Source organism: Peromyscus maniculatus, chromosome 23 (genome assembly GCF_049852395.1).
Source record: "Peromyscus maniculatus bairdii isolate BWxNUB_F1_BW_parent chromosome 23, HU_Pman_BW_mat_3.1, whole genome shotgun sequence".
Classification (NCBI taxonomy): Eukaryota; Metazoa; Chordata; class Mammalia; order Rodentia; family Cricetidae; genus Peromyscus; species Peromyscus maniculatus.
In genome coordinates, this window is record NC_134874.1 from 13,025,330 (window position 1) to 13,047,344 (window position 22,015).

The window sequence follows — 22,015 nt, forward strand, 5'->3', positions numbered from 1 at the left end:
GCAAGAATGACTTTGGTTTTTCATCAATTTTCAAGTAACAATGCCATTCTTAGCTCAAGGTTTGTACAAGAAGAAGTGTTAAGCTTATTAGGATTTGGCCAACAGTTTGCCCAGCCTTGATCTCGAGCAGAGTATTTGGGTCACAAACTTCCCTGTGAATCAGGCTGGCACGGTGGGGCAGGTGTGTAGTCCAGTTTCCTGGACGGCTGAATGAAGAGGATGGCCTGGACTGCAGAGTAAGTTCAAGGCCAGCCTGGACAACTCAGTGTGGCCCCCTGTCTAAAAATCAAAAGGAAAAGGAGCTCTGGGACTGTGGCTTCGTGGTAGAGCACTCACCCAGCATGGATGAGGATCCAGGTCCAATTTCCCGGAAGCACAAAACCAAGCCAAACCAACCATAACAGAACCCCAAGCTAGTGTGGTGACACACAACTATAGTTCAAGTATTGAGGAAGTCGAGGCAGGAGGATCAGGACTTTGAGGCCAGGCTAGGCTACATGAGACCCTGTCTCAAAAATCCAGAACTAGAAGCTGGAGGGCTAGCCCAGCAGGTAAGAGCACTGTTTGCTTCTCTGGAGGACCAGAGTTTGGTTGCCAGCACCCACACTGTGGCTCAAAACCTGCTGTGACTCAAGTTCCAGGGTATCCGACACACTCTTTTAACCTTTGATAGCAGCAGGCACACACATGTGGCACACAGGCACACATGTAAGCAAGCACTCACACACATAAAAGAAAAAAATGGCCGGCGGCGGTGGCACACGACTTTAATCCCAGCACTCAGGAGACAGAGGCAGGAGGATCTCTGAAAAACAAAAGGAAAAAAAGAAAAAAACAATAAGACAAGGCTCTGGCTCAATGGGTAGGAGCCTGATGAACAAACATGAGGACTTGACTTTGATCTTTATGGAAAGGCTGGGCTTCGCTTAGTGTGTCTTAAGCCTAGTGCTTGGGGTGGGATTGTGAGCTGATAGGGGGATTGCAGGGGACTAGAGGGGCTTGCTGGCTGCCAGGCCAGCTGAAAAACGAGTCAGCTCCAAGTTTAGCTGAGAGACCCTGTCTCAAGTGAATACGGATGGAGAAGGATAGAGTTGGCAGCTGACATCCTCCTCTGGGCTCTTCAGGTACACACGCCCACACACGTGCACACACAGATATTTAAAAAATTCTGTGTACTACTTCAGACCTACTGAGTTAAAAAAGTGTCCTGCCTGCACGTATGCCTGCAGGCCAGAAGAGGGCACCAGATCTCATTACGAATGGTTGTGAGCCACCATGTGGTTGCTGGGAATTGAACTCAGGACCTCTGGAAGAACAGCCAGTGGTGCTCTTAACCTCTGAGCCATCTCTCCAGCCCCTGAAATAGCCAATCTTAATCCTTCAAAACTTAAAAGTTGACTCATTAAAACAGTCATACATATGTATAAGATACTATGTATTGTGACACAAGTATACATTGTGTAATGTTTTAAATCCCTACTCCAAATCACTTCAACATGTATCATTTCTTCTCTCTCTCCCTCTTCTTTTGAGACAGGGTCTTACTATGTAGCTAGGCCAGACTGGCTTTGACTCTATTCTCTTCTCTTAGCTTCCTCAGGGCCGGGGTTATAGGTATGTATACACCTTATATACCACTACTCAGTGGCTTCGAAGAAAGCGACTGGATTCACTTCTCTGTACAAGTATCAGGGCAGCCAAGTTGTAACATGCTGCTGGAGAAGAGGCACCATGAATTGAGGGCAAAATTGTTGGTGCAAAGAGGAAGATTTATATGAAATGTCAGCAAACAAAATTGCAGGCAACCACCTGATAGGAAAACTTTTTTTCCCTTTTCTCTCTCTCTCTCTCCCTTCCTCCCTTCTTTTTTTTTTTTGAGGCAGGATCTCTACCAAGCCTTAGCTGTCCTGGAACTCACTCTGTAGCCCAGGCTGGCCTCGAACTCCCAGAGATCCGCCTGCCTCTGCCTCCCCCGTGCTGGGGTTAAAGGTGTGCACCTTAAGCTCCTTGCAGTTCTTGACGCCTAAAATGACTTGGTAAATCATTAGCATTCGTAACCTTGTGTGGGGTGCCTAAATCTGTAAAGAAGAAAGGTAATGATAACGTCTAGCGCATTCTGAATATCAAACTATCTAATTAAAGCAGCTTTCACTAGTGTCTGGACACACACGGGAACTTTCTGTGGTTTCACTCTTGAGCAAGCTCTCTTCTTCCTCAGAACTCCTCCAGGGGTTCCCGGCAGCTCCAGAATCAAAGTCAAGACCAACTGGTTCTTCAAGATGTAGCGTCAACGGAATCAAGTCTCTTTTTCGCTTTCCACGCCTCTCCGAGCTCTCGAGGGGAAAAAAGCCTTCCACACCATCAACCGCCCCTGGGGTCCAGGTTATCCCACCGGCAGAAATCAAACCCCAGCGCCAATTAAAGGGGAGGCGAGCTTCCCTTTCTGCGCAGGCGTGCTCCGTCGCAGCGCCCCTCCGCTATCGCGATACACCGGCGAGATCGACGCTGGCCCTTTAACGGCCCCTTCCCCGGGGGCCGCCAGGCGCGTGCGCACTGCGGTTCTGCGCTTGTCATCATGGCGACGCGGGGCCATGTGCAGGACCCTAACGACCGGCGCCTCCGGCCCATTTACGGTGAGTCCCTGGAGCCGGCCTGCTGGCCAGTGCGGCCAGCCGAGGCCTGCCCTGCCCCGGGCGAAGGCCCAGGAGCGCCGCCGGGGGCGCGCGCGGTGTGGGGCGGCGAGGGGGGCGGGCCGCGCGGGGCGCGCTAGGCCGCAGCCTCGGCCTCGCGTAGGCTCCGGCCGGGCGAAGCTCGTCCCTTGAGGTGGCCTCGGCGGGGGCGCGCCGCTGTCGGGACGCGCCTTTCCAGCGAGATCAGCGCCACTGCCCCTAGGTCTCTTCCATCCAGCCGCTCCCGGGGAGGCCGTGGTCGCTCTTGCAGGTGACAAGCGGCTCCGGCGTGAGGTGGGAGCGCCTTCCCTAAGGGGCGATGCCCGGGTGATAGTGCGTTCGGTTAACTGGGATAAGGACCCGGGGTTTGTCGGACTGGGTGTCTCGTCTGGTGCACGTGGAGAAACTGAGGCCCAGAGAAGGGAAAGGGGGCTGATGCAAGGTCACCCAGCTCGAACCCCATCCTCAGGCTCCCCGCTGCAGGAACAGCTGCTCTGGGCACACGTGGGTGGCGGGTGGCGGGGGGGGGGGGGGAGGGGGTCGCGGGCCCGGAATAGCGGGGAAGAGCTGGCAGTCGCTGGTGTCGGAGGTGCGGGCCGGGCTGCCGGGAGGGTTTTCCTTTCGGCCCCCCGGGTCGGAGGTTTTTCTCTACCGCTTGCCTTCCGCGTGCTCAGTAGGTTCCCCCCACCCCCCACGGCGCTCGCCCCAAACCCCACAGGCTTGAAAAGATGGACCTTGATGTCGTCCTCCTAACCCTGGTGGGGATGAAAGAGTGACAGAATCGAGTCAGGAACACTTGGCAGTAACTGAGCTGGTCTGTTATTGGAAGTGGTTCCTTTTTGCGTTGCTTTTTCCTCGTTGATGGTTGTCTGGTCTGGTCTCGGGTAATGTTGGGGAAGCCTCAAGGTCAGTCAGTGGTTTCTGCTAAAGTAGACCTCTCACGCTTTCAGCGTGGCACTGCGTTTTGGCTTTTTAATTTGTTTTTAGGTTTGTTTTTTTTTTCCCCTTTGGTAGAGTGGTCGCTTGTGTTTCTAGCAAGTTGGTACTTGTCCTTTTTTTCTTTGTCCTTTACCTTTTTTTTTTCTTCCTCTCTTTTCCACTATTTTACATCTCTGGGTATTTTGCCTTCATGGTGTCGGTGCGCCCGGTGTGCGTTCCTGATGCCCAAAGAGGGCATTAGGATCCCCTAGAACCGGAGTTACAGACTATGGTAAGCCACCTCGTGGGTGCTGGGACTCTTAAGTGGGGTCCTTTGGAGAGTAGCCAGTGCTCTTAAAAACTGAGCCTTAACCGGGTTGGGCGGTGGTGGTGCAGGCCTTTAATCCCAGAAGAGTCATGCGGATCTCTGTGAGTTCGAGGCCAACCTTGTCTACAGAGTTGAGTTCCAGGACAGGCTCCAAAGCTATACAGAGAAACCCTGTCTGGAAAAACAAGACAAAACAAAAACCAAAACCTGAGCCTTCTTTCCAGCTTCTTTTCTTTCTCAATTTTTTTTTTTTTTTCTTGAGAAGATCATACTATGTAGCCCTTGGCTGGCCTGGAACTCACAGAGATCACCTGCTTTCTGCCTCCTCAATGCAGGAATTAAAGACTCACCACCATCACACTGGCTTTGTGTTGTTTTTTTTTGAGACTGGGTTTTTGTTTTTTTTTTTTTTTGCCTAACCTTGACTGTCCTGGAACTTGCTCTGTAGACCAGGCTGGCCCCGAACTCACAGAGATCCACCTTGCTCTGCCTCCCGAGTGCTGGGATTAAAGGTCTGCCCCACCACCTCCAGGTGGTCATAATTTTATATATGTGTTTGATGCATTTTTTAAAATTACACTTGTTGAAGAAATATGTTTTGGGTGGGTGTGGTGGGTGTGGTCACACAATGGTACTGGGTGTCTGTGGAGTTCAGAGGACACCTTGCAAGAGGGAGTTGGTCTTCTCCTATCATGTGGATTCTGGGATTAAATTCAGGTTGTCAGGAGTGGAAGCAAGCACCTTCACCTGCCGAGGCATCTTGCTGGCCCTTAGGTGCTGTGTTGTGTGATGGCTTACCTTCACATTACCTGTTTCTAGCATTGTGGCCCTGTACACTGAATGATAATAAAAGAAGGTTCAGAACAGCCAGTCTGTTATGATAAGGTTCTTAAGTCAGTCAGTATCCTTGTGCCTTACCTGGGCTTTATCTCGTTTAATCTCACAGATTCACACACACACACACACACACACACACACACACACACACACACACCCCTAAACAGCTGGAGAAACAAGTTTTATTGCTCTTATGTATTTCTCTAGGGCTAATACTTCCTGAACTTGGGTTTGAACTCCAGGTACATTGTCTTTTTTCGTTTTTTCCAGACAGGGTTTCACTGTGTAGCCCTGGCTGTCCTGGTACTCATTCTGCAGGCCAGGCTGGCCTCAAACTCACAGAGATCCACCTGCCTCTGCCTCCCGAGTGCTGGGAATAAGGGTATGGTCCACCGTGGCCCGGCCCAAGCACACTGTCTTAACTAACCACTGTGCTAGAAATTGCATCACTTTGATTTGCCATAGACCACAGAGGCAAGAGCTAGCAGAAGGAGGCCTCTGAATCCCCATTGCTGCACATTCTTCTGCCTTTCCAGAAGGCAGAGACATCCCTGTGTAGACCAGGCTAGCCTCTGGCTTGCAGCTGCCCTTCTGCTTCTGGGTAATAGAAAGTAAACCTAAATTTAGGGTTCTTGGTTTGTGAATCACACCCTTACACAGACACCGCCTGCAGACTTCTCCTTTTTCTGAACTTTTACAAAAGACTCAAAACTTAAGAATAATTAGATTCATAACATTGTTCTTGAAGAGCAAGGAGAACACTGTTGGTCTTACATTCAGTTACAATTAATAGTGTTTTGAATTGTTCAATAAAAAACATGATTTCACATTGCCAAACATCAGGATGTATTTATTAACCAGAAGTGACAGGTCATATTCTCAAAGCTGAAGTCTGAATTATGTAGCTTTTGTTCCAGCTGGTGGAGAGAGTGGAGGAGGGTTTCTGAGGGGCTAATATGAAGTGGCAGTAGGCCTTGCCGCAGCCTTTAGAGCGCCTGGATTTTGTTGTTCAAACACATTGATGCTCCTAAACAACGGCTAATCCTTAAATCCAGGCTGTACTGGCTGACCCATGAGCAAGTTCATCATCGTGGAGCTCAGCCATGGCCTGATGTTCGCAAACTGCATTAGCTGAGGGCTGGTCACTGTAGGAACCAAAGGCTGGACAGGTTAGAGGGCTGGTCACTCACTGTAGGAACCGAAGGCTGGATGGGTTAGAGGGCTGGTCACTCACTGTAGGAACCGAAGGCTGGACGGGTTAGAGGGCTGGTCACTGTATGAGCCGAAGGCTGGACGGGTTAGAGGGCTGGTCACTGTAGGACCCGAAGGCTGGACGGGTTAGAGGGCTGGTCACTGTAGGACCCGAAGGCTGGACGGGTTAGAGGGCTGGTCACTCACTGTAGGACCCGAAGGCTGGATGAGTTAGAGGGCTCAGTGTGGTAGGAGGGAGTGGTGGGGCTGGGGTTGAACTCAGACTTCCACACTCTAGACTGGAGCTCCCTAAGTTGCTCATGCTGGCCTCAAACTCCAGACCTTCCTGTCTCAGTCACATGAGTGCTTGGATTAAAGGCTAGTGCCACCCCATCCCCCTGCCTTTTTGAAATGACCTCTTGCTGGGTAGTCCTCACCGGTTGTCACTTGGTTTGCGTGGGTGAGCACAGTGCTTTTTACTACCACCATTCCCACTGATGGCTGCCAAGCCTGTTCATCTGAGTTCCGTCCTGGGGACCCTCATGGTGTTAGGAGTTAGGACCCTCGTGGTGTTAGTTAGGAGAGAACCAGCGCTCGAGAGTCGTCCTCTGACTTCCATGCACAGCACCAACCCGTGAACACACACACACACACACACACACACACACACACACACACACACACACATACACACACTCCTTTGTTCTAATCTGTTGTGCGTCCAGTCTTGTCTTCTCTGGGTCCGGTGTAGCATGAAGCCAGCAGGCTCTTCAATGACAGTCGCTTCTTTCAGGACTTGGGCTGTCTCCCTAGGGTGTCTGGTCAAATCTTAGGGCAGGTGATTCCTCTGCTATAGCTCATTAATAAAAACTGGAAGTGCTCAGTCAAGGGGGATAGTTATTCTGAGTCTTTTGTTGGGTAGTATTAACTGTGTGAGTCCCAGAAGTAACAAGGTATCATTCTGTTTGTGGGGATGTGTGTGAGTGTGTCTACATGTGGAGGCCAGAAGTCAGCCTTCGGTGTCATCCCTCAGGCACCATCTGCCTGGCTTTTTTTAACTCTGGGTCTCTTTATGGCTTGGCACTTGCCAGATAGTTTAGACTAGCGGAGCCCCTGAGCGACTGTCCTGTCTCTGCCTGTCTCTTCAGCACTGGGATTATGAACACATGCTACTGTAGTTATCCTCATGTTTGCATGATGGACATGTGACCTCCCGAGCTGTTTTACCAGCCCCTGCTTAGACTTTCTGTAGAAAGTCCCCTTGGTACAGCATCCTTTCTTCTGTAGTAAAAGCCATGTCTAGATGGGGTGTGGCTCAGTGATTAGTGTCTGACTGGTGTGTGCAGGCCACAGGTTCAGTGTCCAGCACTGGAGCAGGGAGAAAAAGAAAACAATTCTTGAAAAAGTTCTACGTGGGATAGAGGATAGTAGAATCACAGTCACGAGAGACCTACCTGCTAACCCTTTAACCTTTACAAGTGTTTTTTTTTTTTTTTTTTTTTTTTTTTACCATAATGTGTATTACTGCTGTAATACACACACACACACACACACACACACACACACACACACACACACACACACTTTTTGAGAGTGACTCATAAAGCCCAGGGTGACCTAGAACTTGCTATATAGCTAAGGATGACCCTGAACTTCCGATCCTCTTGCCTCTGTCAGCTCCATTGACAGCACAGACATTATTTAGTAGCTGTGTTTGTGCTGAGGGCTCTGAAAAGTGTCACTTGCCCCGAGATCATGTGGGCATCTGGGCTCTTAGGAGCAGGTCTCGAAACAGCCTTGTGGATGTAATGTTCTACTTTGAATGTGAAATGAAGGAAATATGATGAAGACCCCTAGAGTATGGCCTGCTTAGGACACAATCAGAAGACTTCTGTGGTGGGATTTAGAGAGGCTAGAGTGGAGGAAGCAGGACCAGGGAGTGGAGGAACAAGGACTTGGCCTTGTAAGCTGTTCCAAGGACCAGGAAGCTTGTTTTGGTTTTCCTTTGAGAGGTTTGCCTTTTTTATTTATTTTTTGAGACGGTTTCATATAGCCCAGGTTGCACACAGTCTAGCTTTGTAGCCAGGGAAGACCTTCAACTCCCAACTTTCCTGCCTCTCCCTCCCTGAATGCTGGGGTTGTAGATGGCTGAGCTCTTGTTCTGGTTTAAAAGGCAGTAGAGAACACTGAGGGAGTTAACCATTCATCAGGCTTTTGTTTTAAGAGAGCTCAGAATATTGGGTAGCAAATAGGGTTATGTGGTGATATATTGTGTACCCTTATAGAATTTGCCAGAAGATCAGAGAAACAAAGAACAAGCCACTGCCCTGTCTTACCTCCAGGACTCCTCAGTCTGAAAAGGTTTCAGTTCCTGTTTCCTCAGGCCTTATATACCTTTCTCCTCCCAGCCATCACTTCCTTCTTAGTGCTGGGATTAAAGGCTGTATGCTTCCCAAATACTGGTAGCAGAGGCATGAGATCTCAAGTGCTGGGATTAAAGGCATGTGATTCCCAAGTATTGGGATTAAAGGTGTGTGCCACCACTGCCTGGCATCTATGTTTAGTCTAGTGGCTTGTTCTGTTCTCTGATCTTGAGGCAAATTTTATTAAGGTACACAATATATCACTGCAGGGTTAGATTTTTTTTTCAGGGTTAGTATTTTTTTTTTTTTTTTTTTTTTTTGGTTTTTCGAGACAGGGTTTCTCTGTGTAGCTTTGTGCCTTTCCTGGAACTCACTTGGTAGCCCAGGCTGGCCTCGAACTCACAGAGATCCTCCTGCCTCTGCCTCCCGAGTGCTGGGATTAAAGGCGTGCGCCACCACCGCCCGGCTCAGGGTTAGTATTTTTAATGTATTACTACTACTACTACTACTACTACTACTACTTTAATTATTGTTGAATGTGTTTGGGTGTTTTGCCTGCACATGTATGTCTGTGCATCTCATGCATACCTGGATACTGTGGAAGCCAGAAGAGGGTGTCAGATTCCCTGGAGTTGCGGCTGGTTGTGAGCTGCCATGTGGGTGAGCAGCCTTATGCACTGAGCATTGCTCCAGCCCTCTGCTCCCTTTAAAAGATGGAAAAGCTATTAGGCTTAGTGTGAGTAGATACAGTCCACCAAGCAGGCAAGGCATGGGGAGTGGTTTATAGTGGTTACAGCGGGAACAAATGAACAGGGCCATGTGGAGATAGACTTTGAACTTGATGACACATCTTGGTTTATGGCCCAGGCTGTCATGGTCCTGAGAGCTGAGATGGCTATCAGGAGGATGGCTATCAGGAGGAACCACCATTCCAGACTGGCATTTCTCTCTCTCTCTCTCTCTTTCTTTCTTTCTTTTTTTCTTGGCTTCTCTGTGTAGCTTTGGAGTTTGTCCTGGAACTCACTCTGTAGACCAGGCTGGCCCCGAACTCATAGAGATTCGCCTGACTCTGCCTGGCAAGGGATCAAAAGTGTGTACCACCACTACCCAGCTTTTTTTTTTTTTTTGAGACAGGATCTCACTCTGTGGTCCTGGCTAGCCTGGAACTTACTGTGTAGACCAGACTGGCTTTGAACCCATGCTGTGGACATGTGAACTCCTCACTTATACAAATAAATACTTAAGTGTAATATTTTTTTCCCTTTAATCCCAGTGTTTGGGAGGTAGAGGCAGGTAGACCTCTGCCTGGTGCCTGGTGAACATAGCAAGTTCTACCTAGCCAAGGCTACCAAGAGACCACTTCTCTAAAAGAAAAAGAAAAGAAAGGGAAAAACAAAAGATAAACAACAAATCAAAAAAAAGTTGAAGGTCATCTTTGCTACATAGTTCTGGCCAAGATGCATGAGATCCTATGTCACCCTCCCCCAATAATTATAATCTATATCCTTATTAGTAATGGAAACTTGTATCCCTTGCTGGGAGGAAACAATGAAAACAAATGTCACTAAATTCCTATCTGCATCCTCCTTCTTTAAAAGAAACAAGAAGACTAGGAAAGAGAGCAGGAAGGTGAGAGAAGACAAGGGGGCCAGGCTGGCTGCAGAGAAGCCTTCTCGTGGGTCCCCATCCTCTCTGGGGTCCTGCTGTGGGTCCTCTAGTCCATCTGTGAGGACCACACACCCGAAAGAATACCTGTCCTTGGGCTGGTGCTGCCCTGGGAACCCTGTGAAGCTGCACTGTAACCGGTGCCCTGTCTGTCTGTCTGTCTGTCTGTCTGTCTGTCTTCCTGCAGACTCAGTTGTCAGACTCCTTTTCCTAAGGGGTAGCAGCAGTCCCCAGCCGAACCACAATTACCCTGAATAAGTTTTTAAAAGACTTACTAACTTAGGATATCATAGTAACTGGCCTCTTTTGTTCAAGGGCTATGTGATTTATATTAAAGACTCAGTAATGTAAGTTGAAAACCAACTTTTTCCCCCTTTTTTTGTGACAGGTTTCTCTGTGTAGCCCTGGCAGTCGTGGAACTCGCTCTGTAGACCAGGCTGTCCTGGAACTCACAGGGATTAAAGGAGTGTGCCACCACTACCGGCGGCATCAGACTGATTTTCTTTTGCTCATTGTATTCTTCAGGGCAGACCCTGTTGACTTTGTAGCCATACTAAAGTTGTGGGTCAGAGGAGGGAGGGTCTCTTAGCCTCACCCCACAGACAGACTTCATCAAGGTGCTCCTTTCTTACAAATTTTTATATTTTTTAAGTGTATTTATGTGTATGTAATGTGTCTGCGTGGGTGTATAACCCATGTGTGCAGTGCCCAAAGAGGCCGGAATGGGGCATTAGATGCCCTGGAGCAGAAGTTCAAGGGAATTGTGAGGTGCCATGTTAGTGCAGGAACTGACCTCTGGTCCTGTGTAAAAGCAGTAATCAATCACTCCAGTCCCAGCAGGGGATTTTGGATAAAGGAAGATTTTTTTTTTTTTTTTTTTTTTTTTTTTTTTTTTTAAGATTTCCTTTCTTATATGAATGAGGAGAGCCTGAAGGTGACATCTTCTTTCATTATCCTGTCTCTATCCTGTGAAGCTTCTGAGTGGAAGGTGTAGAGCAGCCACCAATACCATAGACTCCGTACAGTTCAGCCTTTCCGTTTGGGGTTGCCCGTGACTTTCTGATGCAGACTTGTAGTGTTGGGGCTAATGGTTACCAGGAAGAAACCCAATTTACCCAGCTTGGGCCACATGTCCACCCTGGGGTAGGCTGAAGTTCTGTGGTTTAGATATGGTGTCACCACGTTCCCAGCCCCAGTGGAGCCCCTTCCCAGAGGCCAGGGGCAGATTGGTCCATCGATTCAGTCTTGTCCCCTTCATAGTGAGTAGCCAAGTGTCCTTAGTCCTGTCCTCAGGTTTGATTGTTTATCAAATAATCACCCTAACAGTTTGAGCTCCTCAAAGATGACTAGTTGAAAAAAACAAAAAACAAACAAAACATAAAAAGAGGCTGGAGCGGTGGCTCAGTGGTTCAGAGCACTGTCTGCTCTTCCAGAGGACCCATGTTCAATCCCCAGCACCCACATGGCAGCTCACAACTTTCTATAACTCCAGTTTCAGGGGATCTGACACCCTCACACAGGCACACATACAGGCCAAACACCAATGCACATAAAATAAGTTAATTTAAATAAAAAAAGATGACTAGTCTAAGAGAGAGTCTACTTTAAAAAAATGATGGTATTGCTATGTATGTATCCCAGGCTGGCCTCAGGCACTCAATTTACAATCCTCAACTGGGGCAGGTGGGAAAGGATGGGGTGGGGTGCTGCACAGTACACACCTGCCATCTCAGCACTTGGGAGTTGGAGGCAAGAAGATCCCAGTGAGTTCAAGGCCAGCCTGGATTACATAGTGAGTCCGAAGCTAACCTGAGCCTCTGCTGCCTGTGTGTGCCACCACTGCCTGGCCCATGGTGTTCTAAATAAAACAGTGAGGGTGGTTCTGAAGGTCTCAAAGGGAGTTGTATTTCTCGTGTGTGTTGGTGAAGGATTATGATACCCTGATTTTTTTTCATAGATTACCTTGATAATGGGAATAATAAAATGGCAATTCAGCAAGCTGATAAACTGTTGAAGAAACACAGAGATCTTCACTGTGCAAAGGTAACTGCATTTGCCCTTTACTTACACCTGTGGGTAATATGATATCTATTTTTTGAGGCAGGGTTTCTGTGTAGTCTAGGCTGGCCTGAAGCTTGATATGTTGACCAAACTGACCTCAGACTCAGAGAGATCCACCTGCTTCTGCCCCCCAAGTGTTGGGATTAAAGGCCTGTGCCACCACACTGGGCTATGATTATATTTGTAATTCTTTCTCTGTTTTGTTTTGTATTTTGTATTGTTTTTTGCTTTGGTTTTTCGAGACGGGGTTTCTCTGTATAGACCAGGCTGGCCTCGAACTCACAGAGATCCTCCTGCCTCTGCCTCCTGAGTGCTGGGATTAAAGGCATGGGCCACCACCGCCCGGCGTTTGTATTGTATTTTTGAGACATGGTCTTACGTAATTGAGGACAACTTTGCAGTTCTGATTCTCCTGCTTTGCCCTGCCAGGCCCATTTCTTTCTCCCTCCCTCCCTTTCTTCCCTGTGGCTGTGCAGATGGCACAGTGCAGAGCATGTAGAAGTCAGAGGAGAAACAAACACCTTTCAGGAGTTGGTTCTCTCCTAGCGTGGCAGTTGCAGGGACAGAAGTCAGGTCACCAGGCTTGTCTGCAGGAGTCTCTGCCCACCGAGCCGGGCTGGCTCCCCAGCTCTCTTGCTTGCTAGCCCTCTCCCCTCCCTGTGCATTACTTACTGTCCTGAGCACTTTTTTATAGTGCATGGAGAGTACTTCATTGAAGCTTAACTGTGTATATTTTAGGATACTACTTTTTTGGTATTTTCACAATCTTTAAAAAAACAGTATTGGAGCTGGGAAGTGGTGGCACACGCCTTTAATCCCAGCACTCGGGAGGCAGAGCCAGGCAGATCTCTGTGAGTTCGAGGCCAGCATGGGCTACAGAGCGAGATCCAGGACAGGCTCCAAAACTACACAGAGAAACCCTGTCTCAACAAAAACCAAACCAAACCAAAAAACCTCCAACAGCATTAGGTACTTATAAACTGGGGTAAGAAGGAGTTTCGAGTTGCTGTTTATCTTCTGTGAGGACAGTTGTAGTTGATCACGCTCAGTGTCCTTGTAGCTTCTGCCTGGGCTTTCTTTGCTCGTGGTTCTGTTTCCTTGTCTGGCGTGTGCATATGTGCACTCATGGGTTTTGGTGCACACATGAGAATACATGGGGAGGCAAAGGTTACATTGTAATGATTTTACAGCCCATGGTATTGGTCTATTCCTTTAATCCCAGCACTTGGGAGGCAGAGGCAGGAGGATCTCTTGAGTTCGAGGCCAGCCAGTTAGGGCTACACCGAGAAACCTTGTCTCAAAAAAAAAAAAAGGAAAAAGATTTTATTATTCATGTATTTGTGTGCATGGCCTCTCCTCTGTGTCTGTGCAGACGAATAGGGCATCAGGTTGCCCAGGGCTGGAGTTAGAGGTGTGTGAGCTGCTTGACATGAATGCTGGCATCCTTAGTTTGGTCTTCATTAGAGACCAGCAAGTGCTCTCCACCACTGATCCGGCTCTCCATCCCCACCTACTGAGTTATTTATTTTGAGACAGAGTTGCACTGGTCTGGAACCTGCCAAGTAGGTAGGCTGGCCAGCCACTGAGTCCCGAGATCAGCTGCCTCTGCCTTCTCAGCACTGGGATTAGAGTGAGTGGTGACCCCTGGGCATTAGGCTCAGTGGTAGTATCTCCAGGGAGCACTTTTCCCGGCCCCGCCCTCACCCCCTCCTGGCTTTTCTGGGATGGGATCTCACTGTGTAGCCCAGGTGCGGCCCTGGGACTCTCTTTATTCTGCCTTAGCTTTTTTTCCCCATGGAAGCTGATTTTTCTCTTCTTGTTGTCAGGTTCTCAAGGCAATTGGTTTGCAGAGAACAGGAAAACAGGAAGAAGCCTTCACCTTGGCACAGGAGGTGGCTGCCCTTGAGCCCACAGATGACAACTCCCTGCAGGCCTTGACGATCCTCTACCGGGAAATGCACCGGCGTATGTGACTTTCCACGTCCCCCTGACCTGTGTGGATGACAGTAGATAGATGACTGTATTGGTCATGGCCTTTGAAGAGCTTTGCCAGGAAAGTTAAATGCATTAGCTCCCTTGACTTGAAATGAGAGTCAAAATGAGTTCCTTCCTTCCTCTTTCTTTTCCATTTTTTGGAGACAGGATCTTACTGTGTAGCTCTGGCTGGCCTGCAACTCCCAGAGATCCACCTGCCTCTGGCTCCCTACTGCTGGAATTAACGACATATGCCGCCATACTCCAGCCTCATTTGAAGTTCTTAACTATTTCATTATGAAACATATTGTTTAATGTTCTAGTAAACTTGATGAGTCATAATGAACACTCATGAAGTGATCCTGTAATTAGGAAGTAGAACATTGTTGGGTGGTAAGATGGCTCAGGTAAGAACTGCCATGCAGACTGCAGCCTGAGTTCAGTCCTCTGCGCCACAGTGGAAGGAGAGAAGAGACTTCCAGAGTTGTCCTCCAGCCACCACGTGTCTGCTGTGCACACTCTCCTCACCCACACGGCTGCTGTGAGACAATGTTGACTCTTCTGTGATACTGGGCATCAAACCCAGGACCTCACACATGCTGAGCAAGTGCTCAGCCCCTAAGCTGCATTCTCGGTCCTCAACCTGTTTTTTTATTTTGAGCTCAGACTCACTAACTAGCCAGGGTGGCCTTGAACTCAGTCCACAGGCAGGCCTGCCTTTAGCTTGCTGTCTCTCAGCTTCAGCCTTCCAAAGGCTGGGGTCATAGGCCTGCACTGCACGAGTGGTTGCTTTGGGTGTCAGTGAGTGCTGTAATCAAGACCTTCCCTTTAGTCAGGGTTTAACACAGCAGCAGAGGCAGTGCTCAGACGGGGAGGGAGGCAGACTGTTGAGGGCGAGGCCTGCAGAGAGGCTTGTGATTTGAACTGGGTCCTTGCCTGGCACTGGTACTCCATAGGGTTTACTGAGTGGAAGAGGGCAGAAGAAGCTGGGCAGTGGGACATGCCGGGACCCTGAAGAACTACAGTTGATGTCACTACCAAGTGAAGGGCTCGAGGAGAGCGTTTGGAAGGAGACAGGCCAGGGCGAGTTCATGGCACAGAGAGGAGGAGGTGTGACTAACCCATGCTTCATCAGAACAACACTTAAAGCCAGATGTGGTGGCGCACACCTTTAGTCCCAGCACTTGGAGAGGCAGAGGCAGGCAGATCTCCGTGAGTTTGAGGCCAGCCTGGTCTACAAAGCAAGTTCCAGGACAACCAGGGGTGCTAAACAGGGAAAACCTGTCTTGAAAAACCAAAATCAAACAAATAAAAACAACCAACCAACCAAAAACAATAACAACAAAATCAAAACCCAACAACACTTAAGCAGAAGAGCAGTGCTCAGATGGGGCAGTCCTCCCTATCCTCTAGTGGTGGGGGACCCCTTTAACCCAGTGGTTCTCGGCCTGTGGGTGGAGACCTATTTGGAGGTCAAACAACCCCTTCACAGAGGTCACAGTCAGATGTCTTCCATATCAGATATTTACGTTATAATTCATAACAGTGGCAAAACTGCAGTTATGAAGTAGCAACAAAAGTAATTTTATGGTTGGGGTCACCACCATAAAGGGTCGCAGCCTTAGAAAGGTTGAGAGTACCTGTTTTAACCAAACAAAGAGCGTTAGGATTTTCTCTCATGGAAGCAAAACCCAATCTTGCCTCTCTTCTTCTAGCGGAGTTAGTCACAAAGCTTTATGAGGCAGCTGTGAAGAAGGTTCCCAACAGCGAGGAGTATCACTCTCATCTCTTCATGGCCTACGCCAGAGTGGGCGAGTACAAGAAGATGCAGCAGGTAACCGAATGCACAGGCTTCTGGGTACAGGGCCAGCACCAAACCAAGGCTCTGATGTGATTGAGCTGGGGGTGGGGTGGGGTGGTAATCAGCCGGTTACATAGTCTTCAAGGCTTTGAAATGCTTTACTTGGGGACGTTGATGTGTTTGCTCTGGTTTGCTGTCAGCTTTCGATGGCCCCCAGGTGACATTGCTGTTGAGTGAATAGGAGAAATCAGAGCACAGAATAGACAGCTGCTCTAAAGTTTACATCCAGTTAATTGTGCTGCTTTAGCCTTCTGAGAGTAAAGAAATTCACCAGGGGAGAAGTCCCCAGGCTGAAATTCGTAATTCTTGCTTTCCAGGGGTGGCTTATTTGGTCAGATTTTAGGGTTCTTTGTGTACGTTTGAAGAATGTTAGGCTAAAATTTATTCTCTGTTTTTTGTGGCATAGTGGATTAAACCCAGGGTCTGCATACTAGGCAGACGTTACTTTTGGCTGTATTTGGCCCTTTAGAAGTTGTGTTAAGGCTGTGGATGTGGCTGGGTCAGAGTGCCTGCCAGGTGTGCACACAGCTCTGCGTGTGCCTCGAACATCATGTGAGCTGAGCAACGGGGCGCATGCTCGTAATCCTAGCACTCAGGAAGTGAAGGCCGAAAGATCAGAGGTTTGAGGCCATCCTTAGCTATATAATGAGTTTATGGCCAGCCTGGGCACCATGAAAGACCCTTTCTTTCCCAGAACGACCTTCAGCTTGTTATCATTCTGCCTCCAACTTCCTGAGTAGCTGGGATTGTAGAGATGGGGCCACCACACTCAGCTCAGTGTAGTGTTCTATAGGTTTTTGACTGGATTGTAGGGTAAACCTGGCATAGTGGCACATGCCTAGGATCCAAGTACATGGAGGGAGGATCAGGAATTGAAAGTCATCTTTAGCTGCATAATGAGTTCAAGTTCAAGGCCCTGGAATGAATTCAAGATCTTGTCTCAAAAAGAAAACAAAACCAAAACCCTGCTGTAGCTGAGTGTTCTGATGGCTGAGCCTCTCCTGGAGCCCTGCTTGGCTTTGAACTTAATAAGCAGTGTCTGGCCGGACTTGAGCTCTCTGTTTCTGCCTCCTGAGAGCTGGGATTAAGCCTTTTTTAAATTGAGTTTGGTTACCTTGTTCCTTGACTGCAGTATCACACTGTAGCAATAGGAAGTGAGACAGGGTGATGATACTGTAGTAATGCAAGTCCTTCCTCAGAGTCAGCATTGATATTCTCATATTTATATAAATTTTCAAAGTAGAAAACCTTCTTGTGTCTCTCATGAACCTGTTTTCCTTCATGTCTGGTTTTTGGTGCTGGAGATAGAACATAGGTTAGGCCTTTCATGTGCAGGGCGTGACCCCTTAGTGCCGAGCCCAGCCTTTGACTCCTTGAGGTTTTGGTAGTGCTAGGGGTTGGAGCCGGGGCTCTCTGGTGCTGGGCCAGTGCTCTCCCCCTAAGCTGCCCCGGCTCTTCATTTTCTTGATGTGTGTATGTCTGCCGTGGGTGGAACTTGGCTCCTGTGGAAGGACAGCAGGCTATTAACTCCTGAGCCCTCTCTCTCACTCCCTGACCCACTTTCCTTGATTTTGTTCAAATTCATTTCCCCTCCTGAGAATTGATGACTTACTCACCTGTTGACCTCAAATGTTTGATCTTCATAAATGTCTCCAGTCTGGCCTAGAGCTTCACTCTGTCCTTTGAGATGCATCTGAAATGCTGTTTTCAGGGGATTTCAGAGTGGTACTTCCCCATTTTCTCTTAAGGAGGGAAGGACACCATGTTTGTAACCTCACTTTTCTTGGAATCACCTAGCATGGGATTCTATTTATTTATTAATTGACTGATTGATTATTACTTTTTATTTTGTGTATGTGTGTGTAAGTGCTGGAGGCACCAGATCCCCTTGTTGCAGGCAGTTGTGACCTGCCTGACGTGGGTATTGGAAATCAAAGTCAGGCCTTCTGGAAGAACAATACATGCCATCTCTCCAGCCCCCTTTTATTTTTATTGTGTGTGTGTGTGTGTGTGTGTGTGTGTGTGTGTGTGTGTGTGTGTGTTACAGATGGTTGTGAGCAGCCCTGTGGGTGCTGGAACCTGAATCTAGAGCCTCCTGAAGAGCAGCAGCCAGTGCTCATAACAGCTGAGCCATCTCTCCAGCCTGTAGCATGGTATTTTCATACACATTTCTATTGCTAGGAAATTTTAACTGGTTAGATGTGTGTTATGCATCTGGGAGATGGATGTAGGAGGATCAAGAATTCAGAATCATTTAGCAAGCCTGAGGCCAGCTTCAGCTGTATGATACTCTGTGCCCAGAAAAGAAGCTAGCAGTTGGGCCGGGCAGTGGTGGTGCACGCCTTTAATCTAGCACTCGGGGGAGGCAGAGGCAGGCAGATCCCTGAGAGAGGCAGCCTGATCTACAGAGAGAGTTCCAGGACAGACTCCAAAGCTACACAGAGAAACCCTGTCTTAAAAAAAAAAAAAAAAAAAAAAAAAGAATCAAGGAGTTGAGAGAAAACTTAGTTGGTAGAATGCTTGCCATGTAAACATGATGCTGAAGTTTGATTCCCAGTACCCAGGTAAATCAAGTATTATGGCTTGGAATTACAAATTCCATTGCTAAGGAGGGAGCACACAGGGCCTTGTAGTTTTCTGGCCAGCCAGCCTAGCTTAATAGACAAGCAGCCCCAGATCCCAGCAAAGACCCAGACTCAAAAAGCAAGGTGGATAGCTCCTGAGGAGTGATCCCTCAGGTTGCCCTCTGGCCTCCACAGGCATGTGCACACGTGTGAATGAAGCTACATGCATGTACACACACCACCCCATGAGTTATTTGTGTGGTTTTCATTTTGTGTTTACCACACTCCTCAGGAAGCTGAAACAGGAAACGAGGGGGCTGTAGAGAGCATTAACCATCATCACCCACTGCACCTTGCTAGTCCCCGGCGGAGCAAGGGACTGAGATCACTCCTAGGACATCTGCCTGGAAGGCTGATGCAGCCGGGTTCCCGGGAGCTCTAAATTCTGTTTGTGCTGGGTTTTGTTCATGCCTGGAAAAGGTTCCTTTCTTGAGTTTGTAGAGATGTGGGTACAGCAATTCAGTTTCAAGTATGCTTGAGTGATAATAGTTACCTCTGTTTATCTGCATCTACTCCAAGTGTGGGCATATTGTGTAAAGGTGCTAGTCATTTTTTCTGGTTTTTTTTTGAGACAGGGTCTTATGTTGCTCACTCACTATATAGCTGAGGATGACCTTGAACTTTCAATCTGCTGTCTCTACCTCATGTTCTGGGAGGCCATGTTCATAACAGGCATGTTCCGTTGTGCCTGGCTGGTGGGGTTAGTTGTAATTATGGATAGTTTGGAAGGACCTGTTACTTCCATGAAGCTCATCTCCTGGCTGGTGGCCCTGCTTTGCTGTGGCTCTTTCAGTGTCTTCAGTGAGGAATGCTGCTGCTGAACTGACACACACCTTTAATCCAGCACTCGAGAGGCAGAGACAGGTGGATCTCTTTGAGTTCCAGGCTAGCCTGGGCTACAGAGCGAGTTCTAGGACAGCCAGCTCTGTTACACACAGAAACCCTGTCTCAGAAAAAAAAAAAAAAAAAAAAAACAACTACAACAAAGAAAATCAAGGAGTTGAGAGAAAACGGAATTGGTTTGCTTGGACAGGGTTTCAGCCAAGATGACTTTAAACTCCCAGTGCAGCTGAGGACGATTGAACGGCCTCTGTCTTTCAAGGGCCTGAGACTACAAGCATGCGTCCCGTGCCTGGGCTTGGTGTCTGCAAGGGTAGGCGTCAAACCTAGGGCTTTGTGCATGGTGGGCAAGCACTCTACCAGCTGAACCCCACCTGCCTCACGTTGATGGACACTCATAGTCAAATTTGGTGGGTTTTGGTAGTCTTCCTAGAACTGTACTTTGTCACGTCCATTTTATGGGTTTGGACTTCAAAGGTTCAAAAACTGAACTGTCACCCAGGATGTAAAACTTGGCATTTATGATTACTGATGTTGCCATAGTGATGCAGTTACCATGCACTGCCAACAACTGGAGTTTGCAGTTGTGTGGCTGGTCTCCCCAGAGACGTGCCACACACCCAGATTTATTTTTGTTTCATTTCCAGTTGATTGATTGTTTTCTATCCTATGTTTTCTAAATTAACCTCTCTCTTTCAGGCTGGCATGGCTCTGTATAAGATTGTCCCCAAAAACCCTTACTACTTTTGGTCTGTGATGAGCCTAATTATGCAAGTAAGTATGCTGCTCAGGATGGGACTGAAGTCTGTCTTTACCATCATAGTCACTAATGAGCTTTGAACTTGGGTAATATGCTGCACCAAGTGTCAGGAGGGTCTTGATGGATCACCCCTTGGCTTTTCGAGTTGGGGATACTTGGTAGTCTTTGTTTAATTAAATTTTATTTTATGTGTATGGGTGTTTTCCCTTTATGTATATCTATGTACCATGTGTGAGCCTGGTGGCTGCTGAGGGCAGAAGAGGGGATCTGATCCCTTGGAAGTAGAGTTACAAGCAGTTTTGAGCCACCATGTAGGTGCTGGGAATCAAACCTGAGTCCTCTAGAAGAACAGCCCGTGCTCTGAACCACCGAGACAGTTTTCCGGCTTCCTTTATTTAGTGTTTGTTTTGTTTTGAGACAGGGTCTTTCCTTGAACTTGCTGTGTAACCTAGGTTGACCTCAAACTTGATCCTGCTGCCTCCACCTCTTGAATTTGGGGTTACAGGTGAGGTGGCTACCATGCCTGGCAGCCTAGTATTCTCTCACTTGTCCTGTTAGTTTACCCCAGGTTGGCCTCTGAGGAGAATCTCTGCACTGTCCACTTACCAGTGGTCCTGGTTTAAAATGATGGCTATATGGTAATTAGCTAATAGCAAGAGCTATGTAGGTAGATAGAGTTGGCATGTGTCCTATTCTAGCTGTTAACATATCAAGACACAGTACAGCTTCCTTCTTGGCACCCTGTAATGTATGTAATACCCAGCAGAGGCACACCCCTTTTTGAGTAGTTCTAGATAAATATCAGACCAGCCTGTCAAAGCACTTGGGCATGTCGTGGAAGCCGGGCATTGTAGGAACTGTTCCATGTATCCATGTGGTAGATCCAGATCAGGCCTGATATGTGCACTGTGGACTGGGCTCCAGAGTCACTAGTGGGGTGTGCATGGTGAAGTGAAGAGAGCAAGCAGGACAGAGCCCAGCACAACGCTTGTCTTTCCCACTGCAGTCTATATCCGCACGAGATGAAAATCTCTCCAAAACCATGTTTCTGCCCCTGGCAGAGAGAATGGTAGAGAAGATGGTGAAAGAGGACAAGATAGAAGCTGAGGCTGAAGTGAGTACACGCCCTTCCTCCAGTCCCCAGCCTGGCTGCACCACAGCCGCCTATCCCAGAGTCCACCTCATAGCCGGTGACCTCATCTGGGCCTCGGGTGAAAAAGACAGGCTCAGCTCAGGCACCATGCCGCCGAGCCATCCCTGGAAAGTGCGCTCTGCCAAGATGCGTGTGGACTGGAAAAGTCATCCACACGGTTCTGTGAAATAACTGCATGAATACACAGATGCCTGTGTTCTGCTGACTTCTCAATGCTGCAACTGTTTGTGTCTTCCGCAAGGTTGAACTTTACTATATGATCCTGGAACGCTTGGGGAAGTACCAGGAAGCCCTGGATGTCATTAGAGGCAAATTAGGAGGTAATTTAAAAGTTTTCTCTTTTGTTTTTAATTTGAAGATGAAAATTATTTGTGTGTGTGGGGGGAATTCCCATATAGTCATAAGTCCTATGACTTTGCTATATATTTCTGTGTTCAAAACTTACATTTAAACTATTAAAAATATTCTTATTCCCAGTGCTTGGGAGGCAGAGGCATTCCTGGTCTACATAGTTCCAGGACAGCCAGAGCTGTGTAGAGAGACCCCTGTCTCAAACAATAACAATTTTTTTATTCGTTCAGAATTTCATTCAGTGCATTTTGATTGTATTCACTGTCCACCCTCCTAACTTCCTCTAGGTTACCCCACCTCCCTGTCTCCCCACCCCCACCTCCCCACCCCCAGTTTCTTCTGTTGAACCCAGCTCGTGCTGCCCATAAACTCCTGCGTTCAACTTCGTTTTGTTTTGTTTTGTTTTTTGAGACAGGGTTT

The 22,015-nt window shown here is 48.0% G+C and overlaps 1 protein-coding gene across 3 annotated transcripts in view; it reads left to right on the top strand.

The window, feature by feature from the left end:
• Nucleotides 1–2,484: 2,484 nt before the first annotated feature.
• Nucleotides 2,485–22,015, top strand: part of Naa25 (N-alpha-acetyltransferase 25, NatB auxiliary subunit) — a 57,855-nt gene continuing 38,324 nt past the window's right edge. The window contains exons 1-7 of one of the 3 annotated variants that reach the window (XM_006970775.4): nucleotides 2,485–2,633; nucleotides 11,929–12,014; nucleotides 13,859–13,997; nucleotides 15,722–15,840; nucleotides 20,031–20,105; nucleotides 21,098–21,205; nucleotides 21,486–21,564. In XM_006970775.4, coding sequence (XP_006970837.1) covers nucleotides 2,576–2,633; nucleotides 11,929–12,014; nucleotides 13,859–13,997; nucleotides 15,722–15,840; nucleotides 20,031–20,105; nucleotides 21,098–21,205; nucleotides 21,486–21,564 — 664 coding nt within the window. In that variant the 5' untranslated portion in view covers nucleotides 2,485–2,575. Of the gene's footprint in view, nucleotides 2,634–2,732; nucleotides 2,964–11,928; nucleotides 12,015–13,858; nucleotides 13,998–15,721; nucleotides 15,841–20,030; nucleotides 20,106–21,097; nucleotides 21,206–21,485; nucleotides 21,565–22,015 lie in introns of those variants that run through there. The other 2 variants (XM_042268202.2, XM_076560234.1) reach the window with 2 other exon arrangements.